Raw genomic sequence first — 16676 nt, forward strand, 5'->3', positions numbered from 1 at the left:
AGGCCAGAAAGTCTGTCACACAATTAAGTGGCAGAGTTGAGCCCAACATCCACCACTTAAGTGCGTGCACTGGTCCTACTACCATATTAGACCATCTCCCTTTTCCACAAATGAAAACCCTAAATAATGATGGTAATCACTTTCTGAACACTTGCACTATGTCTGTATTTTATGTGTCATTTCAATGAACTTCACTGAATGCTCACAATAACTTTATGAAGTAGGAAACTATTACTAGCCTTCAAAAAGCAAAGTGCAGAAAAATTAAGGACCTTATCTAAGGTCGTACAGCAAGGGAGTGGGGGAGCCAGAATTCAAAACCAAGCAGCCTGGCTCCAAGCCTCATCCCTTTAACCACTCTCCCCTGCGACCTCCTAAAACACACAAAGATTATGATGTCAGCAAACATTTAGGTATCATTAACCTACTTGTGCCCACAAAACAGATGCCTAAACAAAGACAAACTATAAAGAAATATTCTAGCCTTGGCCAGTGTTGCTCAGTGGTTAGAATGCCGTGGGTCTGATTCTCGTCAAGAGCACATACCTGGGATGCAGGTTCAATCCCTGGCCTGGTCGGGGTGAGTGTGGGAGGCAACCAGTCGATATGTCTCTCTCACATTGATGTTTTTCACTCTCTTCCTCTCTCTCTGTTTCTCCCTCCCACCCTCCCTCCCTTCAACTCTCTCTAAAAAAAAAAAAAAAAATATCAATGGAAAAAAAATATCCTCAGGTGAGGATTAACAACAACAAAAACCCACACAAAAACAAAAAAGAAATCTTCTAATGCTTCCTTTCTCCTTTAATGCCGTCTTTCTTAGAACTACAGATGTAAAGGCATACAGCGTCTTGGGAGAAGAGGTCTGAGCCGCTCCAGGCTTGCCCTAGGTGGCGGTGGTGATGGCGGCTGCGTTTTTCCTCCCATTTCCCATTCAAACATCACTGACTCTGCTTCAGTTGTAGTGAGTCATCACTGGTTAGAACCCAGCAGGCCTGCACTGGTTGTTCCCTGCACGGTTGTGCAGTGTAAAGAATGGGAGGAGGGGTTCCCACCCCTCTTGACATTCTGCATCTTTGTAGGTGGCTGTCTAAGGCTACAGGAATCCAGCTGTGCTTTAAAAATGTATTTGTGTAACAGTCAGGAAGAAAAAGACAAGAACCACACGCAGCATCAATTAGCAGGAGCAGGAGAAAATTGACAGTTTACACCAGAGCCTTTGTTATTGAAAGTTTATTGTAACCAGATGCCGCCATTCTGCCCTCCAACAACGCCATGCCAAGGCTCGGGCTTTGTGATGATGGTCAGCAGCAGGGAAGGAACTCGGCCTCCCCCCCCCCCCCCCCATTCCTCACAGCCTTTTCTTGCCTAACCTTTCCATGTAATCTCCCACTTCTCCTCCAGAGTGACCCCCCTCCCCCCACTTCCAGCCAGGCTCACTTCAACCGCCCCTGCTCCATCTCTATCCCTGACTCTGGGCCTTTGCCTAGATGCTTCCCCCCACAAAAATATTCTCCCAACACTTCTCCATTCAGCTCAGGGTGCACCTGAGGATTAACAGCAACCAATTCTCTATCTTCACAACAATCCTCTATCTTCACGTCAACGTCTGTCCCGTCACACACTGACACTTCTTTTTGTTTTGGTTTTTTGTTACTCCTCACCTGAGGATATTCTTCCACTGCTTTTTTAGAGTGGAAGAGAGGGGAGAGACAGAGAGAGAAACATAGACGTGAGAGAGACACATCAATTGGTTGCCTCCTGTGTACACCCTGACCAGGGCCAGGGTTCAAGCCTGCAACCTAGGTACATGCCCTTGACCGGAATCAAACCCACAGACCAATGCTCTACTCACTGGGCCAAATCAGCCAAGGTGACACTCCATTTTCTTACACTTACATATACACTGCAAGGCTATGAAATATTCAGGAAACATGTCGACTGCCTCCCATCCTGGGCCCACGGTGCAATGCTCATCAATCATGGCAATCTTTTTCATGGGTCTTTGGTGTAATTTCAGAATCGTTCCCGAGACAGCACTCTAGACAGCCACTCCTATAATAAGCTGAAGTTGGTACAAAAGGCAGAAGCTGCTTGCTGGATAGTAGTAGAATCTTCTCTGTTTCATGTATGTTATGATAACTCCGTGAGAGTAGGAATCATGTTTATGTTACTTCTGCTCCCCCTAGGCCCACCCCTCATGCTTAGGTGTGAACCTCATCTCCCAGTACATACTCAGCTGATCAACCTCCACACTTTGTTCCTGAGGGAGGGGAATGAAAGGTGGGAAGGACCTAATCCAGTCAAATACTGTCAGTATAAGATATAAATGAATTCAACAACAATAACAAAAAAGCAAAGGTTATCATTTCTTCCAAACACCGAACACTACCTGGAGTTTTGGCAAGATCGCCTTGTAGGACTACGGGAGAAAGGGATGTGTGGCACATCGGCCGGTTCATTGACTGGAATCACAAGGAGGCGCCTTTTATCCCCTAAAGTGCTGACAACCAAGTTAGAGAGTACAAAGGGTCAAGCCCTGGTCAAGGCGCAGCTCAGGCCGAGACCCAGTGTCTGCCCGTTAGAGGCTTTGATCTATTTGGGGAGGCAGGACCCTCATGCTTATGATAGTTAGATTCCCAGATAGCAACGAAATGCTAATTTTGCAGTCTACACAAAACGAGCAATTGTTTTAGACCATGGAAATACCAGAGGACACTAGAGAGAAAATGTCACAGCAGATTCAGGTGAGAGAATTAAGGCACAGAACCAGAAGTGAGCACAGAATATTGTGGGAGGAAGACAGGGTAGGAAGGAGGAGATGCGTTTGGCTGAGGTAGAAGATACGAAGGAGAAAAGTCAGCTTGCAGTTTGATTTATACACTCCTCTGTATTTCCTCAGCAAATTATTCCTATCTTTATCCCTTCACACTGTGTACCACAATCCTTCTTTGGTCTCTCTCTCCCACTACAGCTATAAGCCTATAAAGCATGTGCTGGGTGCATTATAAATATAATCTCATTTAATCCTCTCAATAGACCTGAGTAGAAGGCCTATTAGCCCCATTTTACAAATGAAGAAACTGAGGCTGGGGAAAATAATACAACTTTCCCTATAGAATTTATCAGAACTAGAATATGAACTTGGGTCTGTCTGACTCCGAAGTTAAGCTCTATCCACTCACTATACTATGTTTTGATTTCAAAACTGTAAAGCACTAGACAGATATATGGTATTTTGATTATTGCTGTTATTCACTTTCTCTTCAGCTTGAAGAAACATGTCATGGATGTAGATGGTGTCTTTTCCCCTCTTCACTGTAGCTGGGGCCTAAGAACTGTGTAATACTGGGGGGAGTTCCATTGATAAATAAAATGACCTAGGAATAGAGACTTCTGCAGAGTAGTATCATTAGAGGTAAATAGTAAAACACAATGAGAAGAAAAACCACATTGCAGACCAAGCTTATCGATGGATGACCAAGGCAGATTCTTCTGCTGGGCCTGCGCACGGCATATGGAAACAATGTTCTCATGGGAAGTAAAGGAGTGACGGCATTGGGAGAGGAAGATGACAGTCAGGAAAAGCTGGCAAGGAGGTAAGCATGGAAAAACCCCCAAAGGTCCCCAGGAAGTTACAGAACTTGCTAATTCAAGGGCACTCAAACTAGTTTGTTACTCTCCCCGCTCCGCTGCCGCTGCCTTCTCCTTCCTTTTAGTTAGGACCAAGGATTTGGTTCTGGTATGGCTTGTGGGGTTGGGGAGCCAAGGTTTAGCTTGAGCCCAACTGGGAGATGGGTTACATATAGGTAAATGGAGCATGTAACTAAATATGGGGAGGACATTGGGAGCCAGGTTTCTTATTGCCATAGAAGGCAGTTACAGACAGGTAAAGGAGGAAGCTAAAATAATCCCTATGGTTAGATTAGAATTGGAGGTATCAGCATAAACACACAGGTTATAACATAGAAATAGGTATAAAAATAGATATAGAGGCCCTGGCCGGTGTGGCTTAGTTGTTTAGAGCGTCGTCCTGTACACTGAAAGGTTGTGGGTTCGAATTCCAGTCAGGGCACATACCTGGGTTGTGGGTTCGGTCCCTGGTTGGGGTGCATACAAGAGGCAAACAATTGATGTTTCTCTCTCTCCTTTCCTCTCTCTAAAACCAATAAACATATTCTTGGGTGAGGGTTAAAAAGCAGATATAGAGAAATGCATCTATACACATACATACAGTTCTTAGTATATGGACCTACAAGCATGACACCCAAGCATAATGACCATATCTGATGCCAAGAACTTGGTTTCCAAATATCATTCCTACCAAAGGGACAAGGGATCCTAAAAAATGAATGACTCTAGGGCTGAGGTAGGAAAGCCTAGTATCTTCTGTTGTACCAGAAAAGTGCTAAAAAAAAAAAAAAGAGAGATGCAAATAAGGTGAAAAATGAGTTTGAAGGGGGTCCCAATAGCTAAATCAGGGCCTATTTGAGCATTAAAATAAATAATGATGGGTCCTGGAAGGAAAAAAGAACATTAGTGAAAAAAATTGGTGAAATCCAAGTTAGGTCTGTTGTTTAATACTGTACCAATGTTAACTTGTTGGCTTTGATAACTGTACTATGGTTATGTAGGAAGTTAACATTAGAGGAACATGAGAGAAGGGAATATGAGAAATCCATACTATTTCTGAAAATTTTCTGTAAGTCTAAATTTATTTCAACATAAATTTAAAAAGAAAAAGATAGTAATGACTAGAACCCATTGAATAAAATAGAAATTTATGGATCCATACAATATAAGTAGATGGGGGAGAAGATAAAGCTTTTGCTTAAAATACAATGTCACCTGGCCGGTGTGGCTTAGTGGTTGAGCATCGACCTATGAACCAGGAGGTCACAATTCGATTCCAGGTCAGGGCACATGCCTGGGTTGCAGGCTCCATCCCCAGTGTGGGGATGCAGGAGGCAGCCAATCAATGATTCCCTCTCGTCTTTGATGTTTCTATCTCTCTCTCCCCCTTTCCCTTCCTCTCTGAAATAAATAAAAAAATAAAATTTAAAAAATATATATATAATGCCAACTAACAAATGTAAAAAAAATGACAATTAGAAAAATCATCATTTAACAACAATGTTAATAATAAATTATTCAGGCAAGTATCAATGAGTGTTTAAAATAAGTCAGTGAAAGATGAGAAAAAGGCTATACATATGGTTTCAAAATTTCTCCTGGCACTAATTACTTATTAATAAATACAGAAAAGTGGCAAACACCATCTAAACTGAGTAATAAAAATGAACACAAATTGAAGGACAAACTGACACTGGTACCTCCTGACATGGATTACTAAGAACACAGCCCCACTTCTGCATAAATCATCCATCATGAGAAAACACCAGACTGAAGGACATTCCACAAAGTACTGGCCTGTACGCTTCAAAAATTTCAAGGTCATGAAAGATAAAGGATGAGTTATTTTTCTGGACTGAAGGAGACCAAAGACACAAGTACATGCAACCCATAATTCTGGAATAAATTCTGGGTTATAACAAACGTGATTGAAAGTAACTCTGACAGAGAAACTTAGGCTTGAGGAAGCCAGAAGCAGCAGGAGCTCCATTTCAACAGAAGTTATTAGAGGGGACTCAGGAGGACGGGCAGAGATGGTTCACTAAGAGCTTTTCTGAGTGAGATGTAACTGAATGAACAAAGTGCCTACACAGAGAAATCTCTTCCTCAAGAGTAAGCAGCAGAAAAGCACTACATTCCCAAGAGGAGAAGACATACTACCTTCCTCCTTGAATGTAAACAAAAATTGAGAAAGCTGCTTAAAGCACAGAATGACAGCTTAGCCTGACCTGTTAAAGAGGTGGCTTCGGGGACATCTCCACTTTCTGCCTCCTCCCAGGTACTGGCTCTGCAGTACTGCTGCTGCTTGGCTTTTGGCTGGGGCTGCCAGAACTTTCCCTGGGCAGGTGGGAGGCTGGGGAGATGAGAGGATGGACCCCAGGCCAGGCCCAGCAGAAAGCTGGCAGCACTGATCAGGCCACCCAACCGTTGCCTAAGAGTCCAGAACAAGATCACAGGGAGGGCAGGGCACAGTTCTTGAGCACCATTTACTTGTGCCAAGTACCCACCTGTCACCTCATTTCACCCTCACCACTAATCCTAGGAGGGGAGCATTACTAACGTCCCTGCAGAGGGGGCAGAACAAACTCGGACAGGCTAAATACCATGCTCGAGGTCCCAGGTGAGTGAGGGCAGAGTTCTGACTCAAATCCAGGTCTGTCTGGCATCCAGATCCACGTTCTTTCCACTACACTGTGTTGGGTCTCTGTCATCTCGGAGCTTGTGAATGGTCTAAGATTTTCCTCCCTTGAAGATTTCTGAGTCAGAGCTACAAGAGTAGTAATTTGTACAAAATCAGTCCCCACCTGAGCTTCTCCCCCAGCCTTAGGATTCTTTGACTTAGGGAAGAAAGGCTTTATAGAATCCCTTGAAATTGTACTCAAAAACTGTGTGTAGGTTCATGAAGATTTGTTTTGGCAAGAGTGTCCCTGGCTTTCATCAGGTTCTCAAAGGGATCTATGACTCAAAAACAGTTAATAACCACTGCTTTAAGCATTATTTGGTCTGATTCTCTCCTTTCACAGATGAGGAAATGGACTTCGTGAATTCTATTTTCTACTTCAAGCTTTTGCTGCTTATTCTGGAGCTACAACAGTACAACCTACGCAGTTCTCCTCCAAGCAGCTTCCGCCACTTCCCTCGTGCTGTGGAAACATCCTAGTGAGGCCAAATGGCAGGATGAGTGGCCAGCACTTCATTTTTCAGAGAGAAATGGAGAGTCCCTACGGAAGGGAGGTCTGGCTCTTTGCCCAAAGTACCATGAACAATGAGTATTCTTTATATGAATCAAGGCCATGTGAAAAGAGTAGATACCAGAATTAGAATAATTTGGAAAAATGACTCTTTAGACCTGGTAGGTTGAGGAAGAAAGTGTGTGGTTATCTCATATGCATTTTAAACCCTGGACCCAATAGCTTTTAAGCCTTTCTAAAAATAAAAATTTGGGTTGATAAGAAGGGGCTTTGCTCAATAACAGCCATCCAGGTGGGTTGCTTTAAAACCTGGTAATCTAGTCGGCAAATAGCTGAGCTGATTCTTTTTTTAGCCCTCTCTGGGTCTTACTAACTTCTTGAGAAAAACTTTCTGAACGCAAAAGATGGAGCGCTTTTAAAGGACTAAGAGGCGGGAGCATTATCTTAATACATTGAGATTTTGCTTCCCTGCTATAGTTGACAACAGTTCTGCTCAAATAAACGCACAAAAATTCTTTACAAGTTTTAAATGTTTCTTACAAAGGGAAATCCAGATTATTTGTATTAATTTCCAGTCTTTGTAAGAGGAATATAATTAAGTAAAGCCTCCTCAAACCAGAAGAGAAAGGACCATAGGTCCCTCCAGTGACAAAATAGGAAGGCAAAAAGGAAAATCTCGAAGTGTGGAAACTGTCAACTATGCACAGAAGGTGGAGGCCCCAGACTCATTTCTGGGACCCGGCAGTCAGAATCCACTTGGGATAGACTGGACTAGGGGCCTGCACTGTTTTTTTATCAACGTTTTCCCATCAAAAAACTGTCAGGGATGGAAGACAATAACAAAATACAAGAAGTTTAAAATAAGTAAATAACTAAAAATAAAGGACTACGAGGCAATAGTAACGATGACCCTCTGTGTGCCTGCAGGCAGAAACCCAGTGGGTAGAAAGCAGGAATAAAACTGTGGCATTACAAGGCAAAAACTGTCCAGGCAACTTGTTTGGGTGGGGTGAGTGGGGGGAGCAGCAAGCAGGTTTTTTGTTAATGTAGAAACTCTTTTACAAAGTTCATTTTCTGGGATTTTAATCTAAAGCATTTAGTCACTGGGGAGGAAAAGAATAGAAGTTAGCTATAAAAATCAAGTAGGTGACACTTTTATTGGGGCAGAATGGGACAGTCCAAGAATGTAGATAATGATTCATTCTCCAAATGCTCATCTATTTATAGTGTGTTCATCCTGGAGTTATTTCTTTGTTTGCCTTCTTTCTTTTTTATTTTGATTGATGATAGGCATGATATTTTGCTTTGATGTGTCTCTAAGTGTAGTTTCGCACGGTTCAGTAAAAATGATGCAGCCATCAAGTATGCGATTATTGCAGCATGATGGTCCGACTGTATGGCAGTGTTGTAGCGGCTTCCTAGTTTCTCCCTTTCCCTCTCTTTTTAAATCTTCAGTGAGTTTTTATTTTCTTCAGTCTTCAATGATGAGAGAAATATTATGAAGACATTGCTATCTAATTCTTAACCTTTTTCAATAAAAAAATTCCTGTGTTCAGTAGCATGGTTAACGCTGCTGTTTAGCCTTCCCCTCCAAACTGTACACAGTAGCTTGGAATGTTCACAACTCGCGTGCATGGCAGCAGAAGATAATTCCTATATTCTACATTGCTACCGTTTTGCATAAAATAAATTGGTAAAGATTGGTACTTAGAAAAAAACTGGGTAGGTGAATAATAATAATGTTCCATGTAGTGAATCCACTTTTATTCTCTTAATCTTATGATTTACCCCTAAAACACACTTGGAAACAAGAATTCACTAACCTATGACAAAATCATTAAAAAGGGGAAAAGAAAAGAAAAAAAAAGACTGGGTTTTGGTGCCTAAATGCTTTCCCAGAGAACTCCCCTTAAGAACTTTTCACAGCCGCTGTTGTTCCCTGCATGTGAGCCACTGTCTGGTCCTCTTATGTGTGTTCTGCAGGCTACCAGGCCTCCACCTGGAGCCTGGGCCAGCCTGTCTCCACAGCTCTGCTGTTCCAGAAACCCACCCTGTTCCAAGTCCGCCTTCCAGTGTGGAAGGGTCTGCATACTCTGGCTGTGGGCAGAGGTTCAGGGACGAGGGGGGTTTTCTAGCTTTGCATGAGCAGTGGACACGGGATCACGCATCCTCTTCTGACTTGTAAGGAAACTTGGCTACACTGGGCTGCTCTATAAATTTTCTGGAGCCCTTAAGTTTGTAAGATGCATATACATTAAATAAATGACAATCCATAAAAGAAGGTAAGAACCCATCAGTCCATACTGACAAACAAATGGGGGCGAAGGGAGGCTCTTCCTTACAGTAGCACTCCAATTAGTAAATACAGAAGAAGTGATGGAAACAGACGCTAACATCTGGCAAACAATACAGTAATAAACATGTCGGGCAGGAATCATCAAAGGATGTCAAAGTGAGTAGGCAAAGTGTGATGAAAAACAGGATATTTACACAGTCCCAAAGTATCCCCCCACAAAATACTCATTAATTAGAAAGAGGAAAACAGAAGCTTCACAGCAGTGAATGCTGGCAGACACCGCTTAAAGCAAGTGGTCAAAGTCAGCATCTCCAGCAATGGGACGAATCCACATGACGCGTCTCCTGATTTGATGCACTGAGGACACGACATGACCTCTGTGGCATTCTTGCCCAAATTCTTGCGTAATCAGGATTTAATTGAGAGGCAACATCAGACAAACCAAAATTAAGGGAATTGTACAAAACAATTGCTCAATACTCTCTAAAAGTGTCAAGGTCATGAAGGTAACAAAAAGACTGAGGAACCATTCAAGATTGAAGGAAATTTAAGATCCTGACAAGTAAATGCATAACTGGATCTTGAACCAGAAAAAGGGCATTCGTGGGACAATGTTACTCTCCTGATTTTTTTTTTTTTTTTTTACTCTCCTGATTTTGATAAGTATGGTTATGAAAAATGTTAACCTTCTCTGGGGGAAGGGTCTCTGAGAATTTTTGTAACTTTTTTGTAAGTCTAAATGATTTCAAAATGAAAAGTTAAACAAATTATACTTGAAAACATGTACATTAGAGATTAGGCTGTCTTTCTCTGTTTGCCAGCGCCTGACATTGTAAAGCCCATGGGCTGACACATACAGCTATGTAAGGGCTTGGTGCCCAGGGGGAAGGGGATTTTGGGATCCATTTGGGACCTTATTAGAGTCAAAATCAGGCTTCTGAGATTTACAGACACAATAAATGATAACATTCAAGAGATATAAAAATATCCTTAACAGGTTTCCCGGGAGGGTCACAGGCATGCCAAGTCCTTCCTTCCACCTCGGGAAAGAGCTGTGTCCTTGGGAAGCCCGACCACAACCAGAGGAGGGGGAAATGCAATAGAAAACAGCAAAATGTTCATCACTCACTTGTCCTGGGACTCAATATACACGTAGAGATGAGGCTCAAAACACTTGGAAACAATGCCATGAAATGGATTATCTGGGGCTTTAGGCTTCTTTGGCTGTAAAGAAAAAAAGACAAGAAAAGAAGAAAAAAGAAACCCTATACTTGAGCTGTCTTTGAAAAATTTCAAGCAGTTTCAAAGTAAATATTTCTTCCAAGTTCACTCCTAACTATAGATAAGAAGCACTCAATGTAACTAAACTGGCCCTAGCTGGTTTGGCTTAGTGGATAGAGTGTTGGCCTGCAGACTGAAGGGTTCCGGGTTCAAGTCCGGTCAAGGACATGTACCTGGGTTGCAGGCTAGATCCCTGGCCCCCGTCTGGGTGCATGCAGGAGGCAACCAATCGATGTGTCTATCTCACATCAGTGTTTCTCTCTCTGTCTTTCCCCCTCCCTTCCACTCTCTCTAAAAATATCAATGGAAGAATATCCTCCGGTGAGGATTAACAACAACAAAAAAGTAACTAAACTGGGTCTACATCCTGCATTATAATTCATGCAACTTGTGAACAATAAGCTGGCTTTGTTAGCAGCATTTTCTTGCTTGGTATGGTGAAAATTTACTGCTACTTTGATAATACATGCATTTTCAATTTGGAAGTGATTCATCATCTGACTGGTGTTTTAAAAATTTAGATCCTAGCTAATAAAAGCATCTTTTATTTATAGTGCTTTAAAAGTTATAAAAGTGCTTTCACATGATCTAATTTTGATAGCCTCTTTTTACTGATTGTTATTATGAACCAGGCACTTTGATACGAAGTAATATCTCATCTACTCCTCACAGCCCTCAACGTAGGAATTTTTACTATTATTTATACCTAAAGAAAAGGAGTTCCAGCCGGCCAGGTGGTTCAGTGATTGAGCGTGGACCTATGAACTAGGAGGTCACAGTTCGATTCCTGGTCAGGGTACATGCCTGGGTTGCAGACTCAATCCCCAGTGCAGGAGGCAGCCAATCAATGATTCGCTCTCACTGATATTTCTCTCTCTCTCTCTCCCCTTTCCTCTCTGAAATCAGTAAAAATATATTTTAAAAGAAAATTTCTGATTTTTGAGCTGTGGTAATTTAAGTGGATGTCCTTCTTAAGAAATACATACTGAAATCTATAGAGGTAAAGGGCATGGTATCTGCAAACTAACAAGTTGTTCTGAAAGAGAGATGGGGGGAGGGAGGGAGAGAGAGAGGAGGAGCGGGAGGATGTGATCAAAGTAAATGTTAACAACCAGTGAACCAAGGTGAAAGATTTTGAGTTCCTTGTAATATTCTTAAAACCTTTCTTTAAGTTTGACATTATTTTTTTTAAGTGAAATAAAATAGAAGACCTGGGAGATGGGTGCCAATGGCCTGGCAGAACATCCCAGAGACAGCTGGGGAGCAGTCTTAAGAAATGGCACCCACCAACATTCTGGATGGCCCAGAGAACACCAATGTGTGGGGAAATACAGAAATCCATGCCTGAGCAAACGAGGGGGTAAGATCACTTCCCCGGTTTTGATAATGCACGGTGTTAGTTGTCACCAATGGGGAAAGCTGGGAGATGGGTACACAGGACCTCTGTTCTCTGCAACTTCTTGTGAATGTATATGTAATTATCCCCAAATAAAAAGTTTTTTAAGAAGTGGTTCAGGAGAGATGGACTCTGAATGTGAAGAAGTTTTAGGAATATCTTACCCTATTTTATTTTGCTTGTGTTCCTTTTTATGCATGCATGAAGATGACATGATAAAAATCTCTAAGTCTGAAGAACCCATTCAGTAAAAAATACAGATTCTAAATGATGAAGGAAAATGGCTACATGACGTTCCAGCACACTCATCCTGACCAGTCTTCCTCGGGCCCTGTGCTTGACGAGCCCCACAGCACACTCTGAATTTGGCACTCGGAGAGCGGCATAATCAGACAGAGCAGGCGTCCCCACCCCACCCGCAGGCGACTCTGCTCAGCCCAGCCTCTGCCCACTAATGCCGCTCCTGGCAGTGAGAACAGAGACCTGCCACCACAGCTCTCGGTCCTCTCGCAGCGCTTTCAGTGTGAGATGGAAGGAAGAGAACAATAGGAGAGACTGCCTGAACTTTCCTTTCTTTCCACGGGCTGCCTCCTGCCCTTGACTGTGCTCCTATTGAGATAATAGGTGCTGGAATTTCAGCTTAAGCTGGTGTCTCCTTTTGCACCGTCCAGCTCCCCAAAGGGTTGATTCTCAGCTCAAAGCATCTACTAAGTCATTTAGCAGTAGCATTCGGGCTGGCTTTCTGAGTGTGTGAATTCTGTCCAAAAGCTGCAGATGTTGAAGCTATTTCCTCCTGGAGTTTGATGGAATAATAAAAGGTTACTGTTGTCACAGTAAGGAGGTCTGCAGCTGGCCCCATTTCCTTTTATTACTATCCAATGTAAACAGATTAAGTCTTACTGCTCAGATCACCAGAAGGGGACATTTTTAACCAGAAATTCCTTATTTCTTCTGCCTCTTTCTTTTAGACTTGGAGTACCCTCATTCTCTTTTCATATGCCATTTTATTTTTATCATTGGGAATATGCTGGCAACTGATTGTTCGAACTAAATGCCTCTTTTCAAGTTCATCTCCCTTCACCATAACCTAAACAGTGGCAGTGAGCAGGAATGAGCCTTACCATGGGGGCACACTGTCCGCTGACTGCAGGGCCGCGGTGGGTTGGGTGACCCAGGGTAACCGCTGGGGGCCTTCCCCCACTACCTCTGGCTAAGCTCGCCACAGCGAACTGTGGACTTCCTCCCCAGTGCTCCACAGGGCTCCTGTGCACCCAACTGGAAGCCACAGTAATGGCTGGGAAGAGGAAGATCCTGGAGCTCCCACTTAATCAATCACAAGCAAGACAAGTGCTGGCGAGGCCTGCAAGGTCGGGGAAGGTATGTGAGGAGGCATTCGTCACTGGTGTGTAAGTTTTATTACTAAGAAGCAATAGGCTGTGAAATTGAAAGTGGATAATCTAGTCTGGGGATTTTTTTAGTACTTTATTTTTAAACACATTAAACCCCTGGATGAAAAGAATTTTTACCTGGAAGTCCACGATAAAAGTGGCTCATAATAGGACTCCTCTCAACTCTCCACAGTGATACCTGATGGGGGCACTCAGGAATCAGTTTGAAAGCAATTAGCTTTCTAAAGATCAAGAAACCAGGGAAGTCTGGAGAAAGTAAAAATCTAGCCTGGCCGGCATAGCTCAGTGGTTAAGCATTAACCTATGAACCAGGAGGTCATAGTTCGATTCCCCGTCAGGGCACATGCCCGGGTTGCAGGCTCCATCCCCAGTGTGGGGCGTGTAGGAGGCAGCCAGCCAATCAATGATTCTCTCTCATCACTGATGTACCTATCTCTCTCTCCCTCTCCCTCTTCCTCTCTCTCTGAAATTAATAAAAAATATATCTATTTTAAAAATCTACTGAAGGTCATATGGTCAGATAATGACAGACCAGCCTGGCACTTTCCCTACCACAGGACTCTGCTTTACGCACATGAGTCTGTGTTCTCCGTCCTTAGAATGAGCAGGTCTTGGTCATTATTACAATAACCTTGAGCTTCTGGAACGAGCAAAGTTTCATAAGAAATAATAAAAATCGTGTTTTACCTGGCAAAACTGATTTTGTAGGAAATGGGGAATTGTATCCTAATCCAGTTTAATCACATCCAGAAATGACTAGCTAAAGGGATAACTTTTCATGGCAGCACTACAGCATCTGAGTATTCAACTACACAGTTCTGGACATGACAATGGCAGCCACCAGCGCTTGGGAGACAGGGCACCCAGGGTGGGTGGAGGATATACACCAGAAGAATGAGCTCTACATACAGTTTCCTCCTTCCCATCCGGTCCTTCTTCCCAAAATGTTACAAGAAATCTTGTTTTTCCCCCACGCTGGCTGATAGGATGGCTTTAAATCAATTTCATTTAATCCTATAGATCTCTGGGATACAGCCTGAAGGTACCCTTCAGTTTATTCATTCACTTGTATTCATGGGAGTAATCCCTAGGTCCTCTGCTTTTCATTGAGACATCACAGGGTAATAAAAGTGCCAAGAAAGGAATCCTAGTCTCTGACTTCTAGGCCTGGCTTCCAGTCCTAGCTCCTCCACTTCCAGACTAGGCAACCCGGGCAAGTCACTTAACCTTTCTGAGCTGCAGGCATTGCAGCTCATATAAAATCATATAAAGTGAGAGACGGGCACTGTGAAGATGAAATGAAATAAAGCATGTGAAAGACTTTTAAACTACAAAGCACCATAAAAATGTGAGGTATCCATGTTATTATAATTACTTAATCAATGGACCAGACACATTTTATTGCATCACTTCAGAACTGCCCCTGGAAATTCTGCTCTCCTGGCTCCTGCCAGGATCGTACACCACCCTCGCCATGCCAGAAATACAGGGTGAGCTGCAAAGAGTGTGGCTAGGCTTCCCAGAGCTAGTCTTCCTAGCCAGCCTTCCTTTGGTGATGTCTGGACCAAACCAACACTATAAAATAATTCTTTAGAAGCCAAATGTAGAAAATTAAAAGGAAGGATCACTAATCCAGACAGAAAAAGTTCTGATTTATTGCTCTAAACCCTTCTTGTCATAAAATGGCAGTGAAACAAAAACACAGTTCTTGTAGGATGAAGAGAGAGGAAATTTAGAGTTGGACAGAAAAATCCGAAGGAAATGAAAGTGCTAGTGTTCTGGGAAAAGTAACTCCAAATACGCCACTGGGTCACCTTGATGTTGCCAGGCCTCCCCAATGGCTTCCAGGCCTAAAGCGATCGGCTTTCACGGAGCGGAGGCCACCCCCAGCTGATGGTGCTAACTTTGCTGAGGATCTTTCGGCCTTTCATGTCATCACCGGACCAGATGAGAGTACAACCGAAAGCTAAGCTGACAAGTTCAGGAGATGATGACTGAGGCAGGGCAGAATTCTGCGGCCCCACCTCATGGGCTAATTAAGCTTGTGCGTGTGGCTAATTCCGGCGGTGAGGCTTTGGGGAGCAGAGAGGCGGGGCAGGAAGGGCTGCTGCTTCACTCAGTTTTCTAAATACACTTTCAGACAAAGGCTTTCTATAAAGACCACCAAAGCTGTAATCTCTGAACGTGGTCAACAGCCAAAGGGTCATATTTAGAGCGAGCAGACCCATTTTCAGAAACAAGCACGAGGTAGGATGCAAGTGGAAGTGCAAACCAGACTTACTTGATCTAAATCTCCTTTCTCCATTGCCAGTTCCTCCATCTCTGGTGTTGACTCATCTTCCAGGAAGGGATTGGTAGATGGGGGTGGAGATTCGAGTTTTTTCTGTTAAGACATAAGAGATAGGTATCTTCTGAGCTCTCCCCATTGCTTTTTCCAAGTCTCTCCAAGAGCTAAAATCATGACATCTGACCTAATGAGCAAGAACTGAGGCAACATGACCACATTCTCACCTTTAGGCCTTCATACTGTTTCCCATCTTCTTCTTCTTTTATTTTTTTAAAATATATTTTATTGATTTTTTACAGAGAGGAAGGGAGAGGGATAGAGAGTTAGAAACATCGATGAAAGAGAAACATCAATCAGCTGCCTCCTGCACACCCCCTACTGGGGATGTGCCCGCAACCAAGGTACATGCCCTTGACCAGAATTGAACCTGGGACCCTTCAGTCCGCAGGCCGACGCTCTATCCACTGAGCCAAACTGGTTAGGGCTTCCCATCTTCTTGAAACCTTATTGCCCACCCAACGCCATCCCAATCCCAATCTGGCTAAAACTCTTACTTATCCTTCAGTATGCAAATTAAAAGTCCCATCTGGGAAGCCTTCCCCATTGTCAAGTTTGGGTTAGATGTTCCGCCACCATCCCACCGGCACATCCCCTACCCAGGTATTTACTAAAATATTGCAATTGCCCGTTTATTTGTCTCCTCCCTAGATTCCACGATGGCAGGGATCACGTCTGTCTGGTTCCCCATCCTAACTCTGGTGCCTGGCATGCAATAGGTGCTCCATGAATATGAATGAATCAAAATGCCAGATGGGTTTGAATTCAAGAACAAACTATAGCAGGGCCTGGAGGTGCACACTTGTAGTCCCAGCTACTCGGGAAGCTGAGGCAGGAAGATCACTTGAGCCCAGGAGTTCTGGGCTGTAGCGCGCTATGCCAATCGGGTGTCTGTGCTAAGTTGGCCAACAATACGGTGACCTCCTGGGAGCAGGGGACCACCAGGTGCCTAAGAAGTGAACTTGCCCAGGCTGGAAACGAAGCAGGTCAATACTCCTGTGCTGATCAGTACTTGGCTTGTGCCTGTGAATGCCACTGCATTCCAGCCTGGGCACCACAGCGAGACCCCATCTCTTTTAAACCCTCAGGAATGAATCTTGAACCCTCAAGAAACAAACGATACAGTGAT

The 16676-nt window shown here is 43.4% G+C and overlaps 1 protein-coding gene across 2 annotated transcripts in view; it reads right to left on the reverse strand.

Moving 5' to 3' along the window:
• VPS53 (VPS53 subunit of GARP complex) overlaps positions 1 to 16676 on the reverse strand; it is a 155352-nt gene that overhangs the window by 51825 nt on the left and 86851 nt on the right. For both annotated transcript variants that reach the window (XM_054709025.1, XM_008147865.3), the window contains 2 exons: positions 15485 to 15586; positions 10247 to 10341 (listed from right to left, as the gene is read on the reverse strand). In XM_054709025.1, coding sequence (XP_054565000.1) covers positions 10247 to 10341; positions 15485 to 15586 — 197 coding nt within the window. The remainder of the gene's footprint in view (positions 1 to 10246; positions 10342 to 15484; positions 15587 to 16676) is intronic.

Source organism: Eptesicus fuscus, chromosome 20 (genome assembly GCF_027574615.1).
Source record: "Eptesicus fuscus isolate TK198812 chromosome 20, DD_ASM_mEF_20220401, whole genome shotgun sequence".
NCBI lineage: Eukaryota > Metazoa > Chordata > Mammalia > Chiroptera > Vespertilionidae > Eptesicus > Eptesicus fuscus.